This window comes from Colobus angolensis, unplaced genomic scaffold (genome assembly GCF_000951035.1).
Source record: "Colobus angolensis palliatus isolate OR3802 unplaced genomic scaffold, Cang.pa_1.0 Scaffold5, whole genome shotgun sequence".
In the NCBI taxonomy this organism is placed as follows: Eukaryota; Metazoa; Chordata; class Mammalia; order Primates; family Cercopithecidae; genus Colobus; species Colobus angolensis.
Genome location: NW_012118487.1, coordinates 33,553,083 through 33,567,879, shown reverse-complemented (window position 1 = coordinate 33,567,879; position 14,797 = coordinate 33,553,083). Strand labels below are relative to the sequence as shown.

General features: G+C 39.2%; 1 protein-coding gene across 1 annotated transcript in view; it reads right to left on the bottom strand.

Annotated features, from left to right (window-relative positions):
* The window catches only part of DCHS2 (dachsous cadherin-related 2), a 168,224-nt gene that overhangs the window by 123,338 nt on the left and 30,089 nt on the right, over window positions 1–14,797 (bottom strand). Inside the window, 2 exon segments of the mRNA XM_011959767.1 lie at window positions 12,978–13,018; window positions 13,020–13,093. Coding sequence (XP_011815157.1) covers window positions 12,978–13,018; window positions 13,020–13,093 — 115 coding nt within the window.

Sequence of the window (14,797 nt, the reverse complement as noted above, 5' to 3'; positions counted from 1 at the left end):
AAGAAGGGGATGATGAACAGTAACTCCAAGAAACTGTGACCTTCTCTAGGGTTGCAGAAACAGAAGGAAAAAGGCAGTATTGCTACCTCTATCAAAAAAGAGGAGGAGAGCGAGCCATGGTGTGTCTTGGAGCCCTGAGGCGGCACCGCAGGGCTGGTGTCCACAGCTCTGAGGCATCTCTGTGCTGCTGAGACTCAGGCGTCTCAGAGGGTTAGTGCAGAGCTATGTTCAAACCTTTAAGGGCAGGGCCCAGGAAGTACTCTGGTCACCATGGTGTGTCTGCTGTAACCCAATGAGGCCTGGTGAGGGCAGTGCTCACTGTCCAAAAGGCCTTGTGTGGCTGATACAGCTGATAGTAGCATTTCTGAGGAAAATGGTGCAGTTGGTGCCAAAGGACTTGGGAGGAATACTAAACACAGAGGAAAGCATGAAAAAGCCCCTTCTCTCCTCCTCGTGATGTCCACTTTCCTGCCAGTACCTCCCACTGGTGGAATAGATCTGAAAGGTGGCTGTAACAGTGGCTTGGGGCATCAGTCCCCTATCTGGCTGTGCCTTCGCCCAAGATGTCTAGGTCCCAGCTCTGCAGGGCCTCCTCACTAATGCTAAGTTTTGATGATGCCAAATCTTCAGCTTAGTTTCCCCAGCCTAGGGGTGATAGTTGCTTCCATCATATGTCAACCTTGGTGTTTCCTTTTTGCCTTTTCTGTCTTCCATTAGCCCCGTAACCAACTGTCTATAGTAAATTATTTCTGTTACTATAAATGTTATTGTTTCTGTTTTCCTGACTGGATGCTGATCGGTACTGATCTCACTTTTGCTACAGGCCTGGCTTAAGTTACTAGTTAGATGAAATAATCACTATGGCTTGAAGGGCTAAGATGTTTGACCAGTGTCACCTTGTTCACATGTCAAGGTTCTCCAAGTAAATAAACAAGTGCATGCTGGGCCAGACAAAAACTACAAGTCCTAATTATGCCACCCTTACAAAACAGGCTCTTGTTATTCTCTGCCTAACTTCCCCATTGTTTCCTTCATGAAACCGATCATAACCTGTGGTGTTTTCTGTTTTCTTGTTTTTGTTTGTCCCCCTCCACAAGTTAAAGCCCATGAGGGCAAGGACTGTGTCTGTCTCATTCACCACTACCAAACAGGGTCTGGCACAGTCCCAGGCTCAGAAAAGGTGCTCAGTAATTATTTGTTGAATGAATTAACAAACGAACAAACCAACTGGAAAAAATCATGGCTTGAGATTAGTCAGAATTAACAAAGAAGAAAGAAGATGTCTTAGTCAGTTTGGTTGCTATAGCAAAAGTAGCATAGACTGGGTCGCTCACACTTCTGGAGGATGGGAAGCCCAAGATCATGGTGCCAGCAGATTCGGTGTCTGGACAGGGCTCTCTTCCTGGTTTGCAGACAGCCATCTTCTTGTATCCTCACATGGCAGAAGCAAGCTCTAGTCCCTCTCTTCATATAAGGCCACTCATCCCATTGTGGAGCGCCACTGTTATGACTTTATCGAAACATAATTAACTCCCAAAGACCCTATCTCCTAATTCCATTCCCTTAGGGGTGAGAGTTTCAACATACGAATTTTGGAGGGGCACAAACATGTAGTCCATAGCAGAAGAGTAATGTGGTGTCAGAACTCCAGATCAAATATTTACATTACTATACATCTGTAACAATTTAGAGTGTGTGCTACCAAGGCAAGAATAGATAATAGAACGGAACACATAGACCTTACAAAGATGCTAGTCTACTTAAGTGGTAGTTATGATATTAATGAAGGAATTCCTCTAGGTCCTGATGTATTACATTTAAAAATCAGTCAACTCAGAGAGGGAAAATCACCCCACAACTTTGTCCCATGCAATGTAGTTTCAGTGTATAAAATCACTTTTGTGCCTTTGGTAACAACATGTCCTTATTTAGTCAACATATATAATTATTTTGAATACATTACACATGAATTGTACCTAATTACCCATTTAATAAAGAAAGTCACCAGATCAGGTGCCTATGTAGGTAACTCTTCACGCTTAAAGTCGAATTCATGGGACCCTGAAAAGTCATTTATTGAGCTGCCTCTACTTAAGACCACAAAATTTGTCCCTGGCCAGTGGGAAGATACCTTATGTTCAAAAACTCTAGAGAAATAATTCATAACTCCTAGACACCCATCAAAAAGTCTACCCCATATTTAACTCTATTCATTTGCATTTTAAACCCATACTCCCCCTCTTGATGTGGAGTATTTACCATAACAAGTTGCAAACTTTGTGTCACAAAACTGAATTTTTAAAATACCCTGATTTTTTATGGCAATGTCTGACTTCAGATTTGTATGTATATAACTCTTGTGAACCTGCTTAGGATGATATATTAAAGATATGTCTGTGACAGAAGACCACTTTAATCAATGCGATATATTCAGAGGATATAATCATTATTTCGATTTAAAATACTAGTCTCCCTCTTGCATCAGTACTGCATAAACAAATGAGTGACGTTTGTAAGGTTTTTAATCCTTCCCTTCAAATGCTATGAATGTTCGATTTCTGGTTCTATATGCTAATTTTATGTTCTCTGTGCTAGGTTTATTTGGGAATGATTTTGATTAAATCTTAGCAGAAACAGACTTCCTACATAAACCTGGCATCCTAGATATTTTCCATATGGGGAACAGCTTCTTAAAAGCAAGGCAAGAAATCTATTATTTAGGGTTGATGGAGTAAGAAAGGAGCATGGAGTCAGATTTTTGCATCACATACAACTGGGTTCAAATCTTGGTTCTGTCAATCCCTAGTTTGATCTTCAGCAGTTTCTTAAGTGCTCTGAGCTTCCGTTTATCACTTTAAACAGACTGAAGAATCAGACTAATACCATTTACTGTGCAGAACTGCTATAAGGATAAAATTATATTGCATATATAAACAAAGTACTGATGTACTATGGTACAGTACTACAAAGTACTATAGCATAGTGTCTGACATATATTGACTCCTTAATACAATACTAGTTCCCTTCCTTCTCTCCTAAGGACTTGATGCTTCAAGGTATTAGATGGGTAATTCCATGTGCCAAGAAATAGCCAATAATGAATGATTTAAAAATATTTCGAGGAAAGGGAAAGTAGGAGGAACTGGAGTAGCATCAATACTTCACTGCAAAGCATGTATAGGAAGTCCGCTGGAAGAGCTGACCAGTGGCCAATCTGACCCGGCAGCCTGCCACCAAGGAGCATTTTGGAGGAGGCTGTAGTGACACTCCTTATTCCAACATGTCCAGCCCCTCTACTTAAATACAGATTTCTGGTCCATAGACTTCTCTAAACCAGTCCTGGATGGATGTATATTTTGCATTTCTCCCTCTACTATAGATGGCGGACTCTTATAGTTTGCATGAAGTTTACAATGTGTTCCCCTAAGTTAATATTTCAAAATCTTTTCAATAAACCTTTCTGATTTTATAAAGCTGGATACTGACACAGGTTGGCAACATGGATGTGGGCTGATAGTCCCTTTTGGGTAGGCCCAAATACATTTCTAGTGGACATAGATGGCTTACTATTATTCTCTCTCACTTTGTCACTTGAAACACTGATCATTTGAGAGAATCAACTCTGAACACCACTATTTACACCAACCCACCACCAACAACAGACATAACACCGATTTAAATATTCAGTTTAAAGGAAATCATTTACTTAAAGCAAAACCCAAAACCCTTGAAGACCTGGACCTAGGGGTGGTCCTCACAGTTGAGGGAGTATCATGTAAAAGTCATAAATTTGACAATAATTGAGAAAATAATAAAGTGTTATTTTAAGATAGCATAAATTTAGAAAGGTAATATAATAAGTTGGATCATGTCTCATCCAATTTATGTTCACTTGGATCCTCAGAATATGACATTGGAAAAGGGTCTTTGTAGATATAATTAGTTAAGGATCTCAAGAGGAAATCGTTCTGGTTTTAAGGGTGCCCTAAATCCAATGACCAGTGTCCATACACAAGGAAGGACACAAGAAGACGCAGAAAAGAAGGCCATGCAAAAATGGAGACAGAGATGAGAGTTATGCTGCCATAGGCCAAGGAGTGCCAAAGATCACCAGCAAACACCAGAAGCTAAGGGGGTCTCCAGAAGGAACTAATGCTCTTGACACCTTGATTTCAGATTTCTGGCTTCCAGAACTGCTAGAGAATAAGATTCTGCTGTCTAAGCCACCCAGGGCCTGGTGCTTTGTTATGGCAGTCCTAGGACATGAATACTGGCAGGAGGCATACAGTAAGGTGGGAATTCTGAAGCCAGACTGTCTCAGTTCACATTTTGGTTGTCACTTTCTCACCACATTTATGGGCTCTTGATCTTCTTTGGATTCATTTGCTCATTTGTGAAATGGAGGTAAAAATAGTTCCCACATCAAAGGTTTGGCATGACAGTTAAATCAGGCAGTTAATGCTGAATAAATATTGCCAAAAGATAAAATGACAACAAATTTAGTTTAAAGATCTTAATTGGCTTTTATTTGCAATTCTAGAAATGAGAAACACCTCGTTTTATAACGTAGACTATGTTCCAACGAGCTGAGCAGAAGTGGCTGGCTTTATAGACAGAAAAGGAAAGCAGAAACAGGGAACAAAAAGTCGTTTCACAGTTACTTTCCTTGCAAAGGTTAAATCAGACGGGACTTTCTTATCATGCCAGCTAAAACTGGCTCATTTGGAGATTTGGCTATTTGTTATCCTTCTCTCGATCCTGATTTCTTGGAAGATGAAATAAACAGCTTCATTTCAGCTTGGTGGCCATGAAACTTTAGCATGAGTGATGCCATTTTGGTCTGGTCTGTTGGGTCTAGTGCAGGAGCTCCATTCGAACCAATGGCTTCCTATAAATTTCATTTAATAACACTCATTATGATTTACAAAATGTGTCTCTATGTCCCTGTATCTTCAAAAGCATATTATTTCTGCCTTCTTCTTACTTCATGGGAAGATTTGTGACAATGGACATGAACTAATACTTTTATAAACAGAGTGAATATGACTAAGCCCGTGTTTCTATTATTACTATCCTTTCATGTCTACTTAGGATTCAACAACTAAGAGAAATCACAGCCTTTATGGTAAAACTCGTGCATTTTTTGTGGGACAGTTGTAACCAAATGCTGATTCACATGATATGGATTTCAATGTGTTGCTATGATTACTTTAAGAAAATAACAGATAGTTGATGAATACTATTTAAGTAATAAACCAGAAGCCTTATTTTGGAGTTTTTGAAAAATGAAAGTTAGAAAATGCATAGCTAATTCCAGAAATAAAATATTTGTGAAATGATGATAAATAAAAATGCCTTCCTCTTCCTTTAATTTCATTCTACAGTCTTGGTTCTATCTCAGAAACTGGAATCTGCTCATTTGAAGTTTTCTATTGTGATAAGGTGAGCAGCTCCTGGCTGCTCCACCTACTGATGTTACTTGATAGAAATCATGAAACTTTTCTTGCCATCTGCTTCTTCATTGGAAATATAAGGAAATGAATAGGCTCTACCTTACGGAGCTCTGAGGAACTCAGCTGACAGGATACAAGTAAAGAAAGAACTATAGCATGAGCACATGGCGACTGTTCAATAACTTTCTGAAAAAGTTGTTCTTATCTCCAAGACATTTTACCCTGAATTTCTTTGATTTTAATTACTTTAACATGAAAAATCTCATCACAGTCCACAACTTAGATTATACATTTAACAAGTAGCACCACAAACAAACAAATCATTGGAAAACATCTCTGCAGAAAGAACTGCAAAATTAAAGAACAATCTGTGAAGATCTATAATTTTTTAAAAGTTTTTTTCAACTTGAAAGGTGACATTGTACATCTATGCTTTGCCAACTGACTACTTTCTGAGGCTGATTTGAGTCATGTGCACACACTGGTCCCCAGATACACAAAACAGAAGCAAGGCCTTGGCTTACAGTGACATTGCATCTGTAAGAGTAATGCTAAATACCTGCTAGTTGGTATCTTTTACATCTTAGATATTTACTTTTATTCTAAAGCCAACCTACATATCCATAACTGCACAGCAACCATTTATACATCTATATACAAGTAAAATTCAGAACTTTAACTAGAAAAAGGTGTGGAATTTTTTTAGGCAACACTTACCATATTTTTTTTTTTTTTTTTTTTTACTATCAATCTCATCACAAAAGGTATAATCACATGTATTTTGTATACTGGAGACTAAATTCACCAATATTAACTTTAGGTAGAAGATGTCAGAAAATCCTTTCAATGTTATTTTTGACCTTTATTTTCACCAACAGCAACAGGTTAGTCTCCATCAAAAAGACGAGCTTTACAGAAGTGACAGGTTTCGAAAATTATCTGAGAAGTCAGACTTCAGGGAAAATGCAGAAAAAGAAGGGATGGCCAGAGGTTCAGGAAGAGGGACACCCACTGGCCATGCCTTCAGGAGGTTCTTTTTCTGGTTTGCTGACATGAAAGCTATGTCAAGGAAACTGCCTTCTAGTGACGAAAAAGTTCATTTAGAGAATGGCATTTGTGATGGGTTTGTCTTATGTTCAGCATGACCAACAAGAAGCAGAGAGATTTGGGGGAATGGTGGACAACAGGGGGAAAAAGGGGGGCAATTGAAGGAAAAGCTTTTAAGTGACTCCAAAAAAATATGTACCAAAAGGTGGTCTTTATCAGGAAATGCTAATAAGGGATTACACTACAGGATCTCAATGGGAGTGTAAAGAGGAGGCATGTGGGCAAAATTTGGAGGGGGTTATAGTCTGTAAAACATAATCAAACACTTGCTGTTTTTATAATACCATTCAAAAATTACAGAAATTAGTGCAACTGCAATAAAAACATTACAAAAATATTTAGAGTAGTATAAATACTGAAAATAGAAATCTATAGATGACATAGGTTTAGCAGATTGAAAAATACTGCCTTCATAAACAGTTTCTTCTGAATAGGTGCCTTCTTATTTATACAATAGTTTTTAGCTATTCAATATATTTAACCTCCAAATCAGTGGTCCTCAATCTTTCTGGCACTAGGGACTGATTTTGTGGAAGACAATTTTTCCACAGGATAAGGGTGGCGGGGGAATGGTTTCAGGATAAAAGTGGTGCACCTCAGATCATCAAGCCTTAGTTAGATTCTCATAAGGAGCGTGCAACCTAGATCTCCTGCATGCATAGTTCATAACAGGGTTAGTGCTCCTATAAGAATCTAACGCTGGTACTGATCTGACAGGAGGTAGAGCTCAGGCGGTTAGCTCACTCACCTCCCACTGTGTGGCCTGGTTCCCAACATGCCACAGACCAGTACCAGTCAGTGGCCCAGGGGTTGGGAACCCCTACTCTATGAAGGCACTGATTGCTTTTAGGCATTTTGCTATTTCTATGAATTATGTATATTAGGCAATTGAAACACAGTTATAGCTAGGTGCTTCCAACTCACCTGAGTATAGCATGAACTAACTACACACACACACACACACACACACACAGACTTGCATACACACACAAATTTATGAACTGTTTATTGCTGGACAAACATGTCCAGCAATAAAAGGCTTATTATTATTATTTCTTTCATTAAGTGTTTATTTTCTATATGGACTTTCAAGGATTTCTAGTTCCCCACTAGTGCCATCACCCCACAAGTCACCCCAACCTGCCAGACTAAATATGGGATCTTCTCTAAACTAATAAGGCTGAGATAATAAGAAGCAACAGCTTGCTTTATCCTCATCCTCTGACAAGCTCAGCCTTCTGGGAGGAGATGAGTAGCCACCCCCTCCAATTGCAGAAGGTGTTGAATTTAGAATCTAGTTGTCCTTTCAGAAAAATCAAGTGTCCAGATAAAGACTCCCTTACCTGTCTTCTTTGTAAATGTTCCCAATTTCTGGTAAATGCAGAGCTTCTTCTGGTAAATGCAGAGGAAAGTTAAGTTCCTCTTAACTTTATAAAATTAAGTGTAAAATAAAACAAACATAGACAGATAATTTACATCTTGCAGACCATCGCTGAAAGGACTACTAAAGGAAAGTTTTGTGTTCTAGCACTAGGGACTCTGACTAACCTTCCTCCTGAAAGCAAGCACTCCATAAAATATAAAAACACATCCTCGTAAATGCTTCAATAAATTGACAATAAAGAAGGCAAAAAGTTTAAGTGATGTCAGAAACCTAGAGAGAAGCAGCATATTGAATTTGGCTTTGGCCCTCAGGGCATTCGCAAAATCCTAGTGACCTTAAACTTTCCTTTTATTGACCTTGTAGAGCTCATAGGGGCAGAAGACAAGACCAGAGCCGTTCACGGGTAGGAGTAGACTGGGGATGGAGAATCTCACAAGAGTTTCTCCATTAAAATTAGGTCCACAAAGTTTTCAGTTTAAGGGTAAACTAGGAATAAGCTCCTGTATCCCCAGTAGATTCCAAATAAAATTGTCTGGCTTGAAATTCAGTGATAAATAAGAGGTGGCAAAAATTTCCTTTGAGAATCCCTAACTAAAAACCAGCACTCACACCAGTTTGTAGTCCGAACTCACAATATAGGATGAGGTGAAAAATTTCAAGCCAAGAATTTAGATTAAAATGGTAGGAGGAAGTATGTCTCTGGGACACTCGGGCAAAAGAAACACACATACCTAGATACCTTCTAAAGAAACCCACCTTCACCTAAGGATTCAAAGAATTCTCTCAGATAAAGATCCAAGCCCACAATTTTTAAAAAAAAGCACACAAAAAATGAGGAAATATGTCAACATGAGTGAGACCAAGAACTAGTGGCAGATTTAAAGGGGGAAAGACTTCAGAAAAGACAAACAGACAAAATGCTCTAGTTAAAAGACAAACATGATCAGAGTGGATTTCAAAATAAATCCAACCATATGTTGTGTATAAGAAGCACACCTGAAACAAAAGAATATAGACAGGGTGAAAGTGAAAGACAGCCAACTGGAGGTCATCTCCACCCTCGTGTTCCCTGACTCCTATCACCTATCGGAGCCATGATGACCCCTTGCTCTTTGTCTCTTTCCTTTTCAATATTATAGTTTTCTTTTTGCCTTGCCTAACAATCCCTTGGACTTTTCCAATGGTCCTTCCTCCTCCTCAGACTTCTAAACATTCCTCTAGTGAAGTACTACGCTCTTTGTTCTATTCCCTGGAGGGTCTCAAAGGGTGTCTCCTGACCACCTGCATTAAAATCATTTTGGCTACTCGTAAAAATAGAATTTCCTGGGTGATTACCCAGACATTCTGATTTTTAGATTTGGGAAAGGATGTAGGAATTGCATTTGTAACAAACTCCACCAGTAATTATTATATACTCTAAAGTCTGAAGATCATTTTTTTAATTATTGTTTTTATTTTTCAGACAGGATTTCACTGTGTCACCCAGGCTAGAGTGCAGTGGTGCCATCTCAGCTCACTGCAGTCTCCGCCTCCTGGGCTCAAGTAATCCTCCTACATCAGCCTCCAGAGTAGCTGGGACTACAGGCGTGTGCCACCACACCCAGTTAACATTGTATTTTTAGTGGAGACAGGGTTTCACCATGTTGCCCAGGCTGGCCTCGAATTCCTGGGCTCAAGCCATCTGCCTGCCTCAGCCTCCCAAAGTGCTAGGATTACAGGCATGAGCCACTGCACTCAGCTTGAAGATCATTTTTATGTACTCTTTCTTTCAAAATATTCATGTTTTCATGGTTTTAAGAGTCGTTAATACTTTATTTATTTCCCCTGTCCTCTCATCGAATGTACAGTTCTGTACTTTAGGTGGCACTTTTTTTTTTTTTTTTTCCCCAAGATGGAGTCTCACTCTGTAGCCCAGGCTGGAGTGCAGTGGTGCGATCTTAGGTCACTGCAAACTCTGCCTCCCGTACTCATGCCATTCTCCTGCCTCAGTCTCCCAAGTAGCTGAGACTACAGGTGCCCGCCACCACGCCTGGCTACTTTTTTGTATTTTTAGTAGAGACGGGGTTTCACCATGTTAGCCAGGATGGTCTCGATTTCCTGACCTCATGATCCACCCACCTCGGCCTCCCAAAGTGCTGGGATTATAGGTGTGAGCCACTGCACCCAGCCTAGGTGGCACTTCTAAGGCATTTGTCAACTTCATGTCAACTGGATCATCAATCACCTTAGTTAAAATTAAGAAATTATGTATGACTCATCCTTTCATTAATAAATCCAATTAGTTACAACTCATATTGGTTTCCTGTAAAATATCCTTAAGTTCCTTTTGCTCTGTTTTTATTGCTTTCTCTTTAGTACAACCCTCATTACACGTGGATTTTTATAACTAGTTTTTCTATTCAAATGTTCTAGTCCTACAATCCATCTAGGACACTGCTGCCAGAATAATTTTCCTTAAATATCACTTTCACCATATCACAACGATGCTAAATATCTTCATATCATTCCTTAGTTCCAGCAATAATCAAATTTAAACTTCTCTGTCATGCTTTTGAACTTCAGAATCCAGTCCACTCATTGTGGCTTCCCATCATCCAGTAGTCCATACTCTCTCTGTCAGACATGCTGCTCTCCTGCTGTCATGAATGCATGCAGCAAGTATGATAACAAAGCACAACTCATGGCGGGCAATCACAGAGTGATTTTTTTAAAAAAAATTTAAATTTATGTTGTGCAGCTGTTTTTCCCCTACTCCTAAGAGAAGATTTAGAAAGCACCTATGCCTTCCACAGCTGCCATCAACCGGTTAAAATTCTTATTTTCAGTGATGAAACAGTCTCAATTTAATACTGATGTTAGAAGTGCTTGAACCAGAGTGACTCCATCTTGAAGAGGGGCTGGGTAAAACAAGGCTGAGACCTACTGGGCTGCATTCCCGGGCAGTTAGGCATTCTTAGTCATAAGATGAGATAGGAGGTCAGTACAAGATGCCAGTCACAAAGACTCTGCTGATAAGCAGGATGCTATAAAAAAGCAGGCCAAAATCCACCAAGACCAAGAAGGCAATGAAAGCAACCTATGGTCATCCTCCCTGCTCATTATATGCTAATTATAATGCATTAGCATGCTAAGAGGCACGCCCATCGGCACCATGAGTTTACAAACGCCATGGCCACATCAGGAAGTTACTCTATATAGTCTAAAAGGAACAGAAACCCTCGATTTGGAGAATTTCCTGACCCTTTCCCAGAAAACTCAGAAATAATCCATGCCTTGTTTGGCATATAATTAAGAAATAACTGTAAAAATATCCAACCAGCCACCCTCAGGGCTGCTCTGCCTATGAAGTAGCCACCCTTTTATTCCTTTACTTTCTTAATAAACTTGCTTTCACTTTACTCTATGGACTTACCCTGAATTCGTTCTTGTGTGAGGTCCAAGAACCCTCTCTTGGGGTCTAGAATAGGACCAGCATTCTGGTAACGCTGTCACATACATAATGACACTTTGGTGAACAACCGCCCACTCTCTTATGATGGTGGTCCCATAAGATTATAATGGAGCTAAAAAATTCCTGTTACTTAGTGATGTCATAACAGTCCTAACGTCATAATGTAATGCATTACCTATGTGCTTGTGGTTATGTTGTAAACATACCTACTGCACTGTCAGTTGTATAAAAGTATGGCACATGCTTATGTACATAAGTACATAATTAAGTTATGATACTTGATAATGACAATAAATGGTCATATTACTGGTTTATGTATTTACTATACTATACTTTTTTTTATTTTAGAGTGCTTTTCTACTGATTGAAAAAAGAAGTTAATTGTAGAACAGCCACAGGCAGGTCCTTCAGGAGGTATTTCAGAATGCATTGCTATCATAGGAGATGACAGCTCCATGTGTGTTACTGGCTCTGAAGACCTTCCAGTGGGACAAGATGTGGAGGTGGAAGACAGTGGTATTCATGATCCCGACCCTGTGTAGGCCTAGGCTAATGTGTATGTTTGTGTCTCATTTTTAATTAAAAAGTTAAAAAAAATTAAAAACAGAGAAAAGCGTATACAATAAGGATACAAAGAAAGAAAATATGGTTGTACAGCTATACAACATGTTTGTCTTTCAAGCTAAGTGTTACTACAAAAAAGTCAAAAACTTAAAAAAAATTTGAAATTTATAAAGTTAAAAAGTTATCGTAAGCTGAGGTTAATTTATTTTTGAAGAAAAAATTTAAAGAAATTTGATGTAGCCTAAGTGTAGGGTTTCTAAAGTTTACAGCAGTGTACAGTAATGTCCTACATCTTCACATTCATTCACCACTCACTGTCTCACCCAGAACACCTTCCAGTCCTGCAAGCTTTATTCATGATCAGTGCCCTATACAGGTGTAACATTTTAAATTTTTAATATTGCCTTTTTACTCTACCTTTTCTATGTTTAGATATACAAATACTTACCATAGTGAAACAGTTGCCTATAGTAGTCAATGCAGTAACATGCTATATAGGTTCGTAACCTAGGAGCAATAGGCTATACCATACAACCTAGGTGTGTACTGGGCTATGCCATCTAGGTTTATGTAAGTACACTTGTTGATGTTCACACCACAATGAAATCACCAAATGATGCATCTCTTAGAATGTATCCCCATCCTTGAGCAATGCATGACTAAAATTAAATATAAAGGACCACATAATAATCCAAATTCTAAACTTACTTTTAAGTTTGGAGGGGCACAGGCTACAGGTCAGAAGTAGTTGGCTTCTCTCTTTCCTTATCTAGTAGTTGTTTTCTTCCTTCATCATTTTGTTAAACTAAATCTCTGACTCACCCAGGATTAAAGCAAGGGAGAAGAAAAGGAGGAGAGAGGGCCAGAAATGTTCTTTCTTGACAAGCACTAGTCTAATAATCTAACATCAACAAACCTTTGGCCTGTGAAGTTGTTTAAAACTCACTTTCTCATACAGGTGTTTTCATGGCCTTTTCGGTCAATGTTTCTGACTCTGGCTTTTTTGGAGAAGGCTAACCTCTATTTGAAGTGCCTTAGCAGAGGTAAAATCACCTCTATTTAAACTGTTCATTACTTCCTTGTCCGCTGAAAAGTTGACAGTACTCAGAATTTCTACCTCTGGACTGTAGACTCCTAATTAGGGAAAAGGAGCCAGGCTGGTGGGAGCAGGTAAAAGCAAAAAGAAAAAGCAGGTAAGGTACGAGTCTGCCTTTCTTCATGATCCAGGACACATAGCACTCAGGTGCAAATAACTCACAATCTTACTGAGCCCAGCTATCACCACACACTTGGATGATAGTAAAACGCAGGTTAGTTCACTGAAACCTTGGTGTTATCAGTACTGCACAAAGCCCTCTTTAGCACATCACACAAGCACCATCTTATAAAATCCCCAGCAAGCTTTTGTCTCCTTACAGTCATCTCCTTTCTTGCTGACCTGCCCAGTGTATTCTTGCAATGTATTTTCATACTTTCTTGAATAATCCTGCCTTTCTTTACCTACAACTGTCCTGGTAAATTCTTCTTACTGCCCATGCCACTGGCCCCAGATGGTTGCTGATCACTTGCAGTATGGCCCTTTCTGGACAGGGCCTAAAAGCAACTCTATACTAGCTCTCCCTCACAAATGATCCATATTCAGAAGAAAAAACTAATACTCTTTGCACCTACAAACTCCTGGAATGTGGTGTGTCTCCACTTCAGAAACTTCTCCTTTATTCTATCAGTCATTCCTTTCTTCAGATTTCTCAGGTGAGAATCAGACATGAGCCTACAGTTAGCCAGCAGACTACAGGGAACACATAGTAAGTTCTCTGAGTAGTTGGTAAGGTGCAGGTACCCCATCCTGGTACCCACAAATCAACAGCAGCTCTCTCCAGATTATCCACCTTTTATACTATTGACAAGATGGATCTCCTGTGTAAATCTTGCATAAAGTCTAGTATCTCTGTGTAATGTAGAATTTGTATATATCTTAGTTTCTTGGTCCAAACTTATATTTTCATTTCTCATTACAAATGCTTAATAATTTCCATCTTCATGTATGTTGTTTGCCTCTCTGGAATCTATCTATTCTTCCCCAACTTGCTTATCTAAATCTGAGCTATCCTGCAAGGTTGTGCTCAAGTTCCATCTTATTCATGCTCCCTTGCCTGGCTGTTTTAGATTTTCCAGCAATCTCTTTGGAAGCCCTACACTACTTGCAGAAGTTACTGTAATCAATACATAAAGTTTGCCCTTAGCATTTCTTTTTCATGAAAGACAAATACAGGCACCTTCATGACACAGTGACTCTATGGCCTACAAACTTAATTGTACTTGAAATACAAAAATATCTTTGAAAAATGTGCTGACCCAAAGAGTGGCTTACAAGTCTAAGAAAAGTGGAACAAAGAGAGGCAAATGTTAGCCATGCACATCTAGGTTCATTAAATTTCTTTGAATGAACACTCATCACTTAGAAGAGAAGGGAAGTATTAGGATAAAGCTGGTTGTTCTACATGATATATGCTGAATATTTCAAACATTCACTTTTTTAAACATTTATATATAAAGAGGAGCTAGAAAATCCATTTACTTGAATCTAACATTATTTTTTTCAACTTTATTGAGTATAACTGACTAGTAATTGTATATTTGAATACAATATTCTTTTTCTTTTCTTTTTTTTTTTTTTGAGACGGAATCTCGCTCTGTCACCCAGGCTAGAGTACGGTGGGGCCATCTCGGCTCACCATAAGCTCCGCCTCCCGGGTTCACGCCATTCTCCTGCCTCAGTCTCCGGAGTAGCTGGGACTACAGGCGCCCGCCACCACGCCCGGCTGATTTTTTGTATTT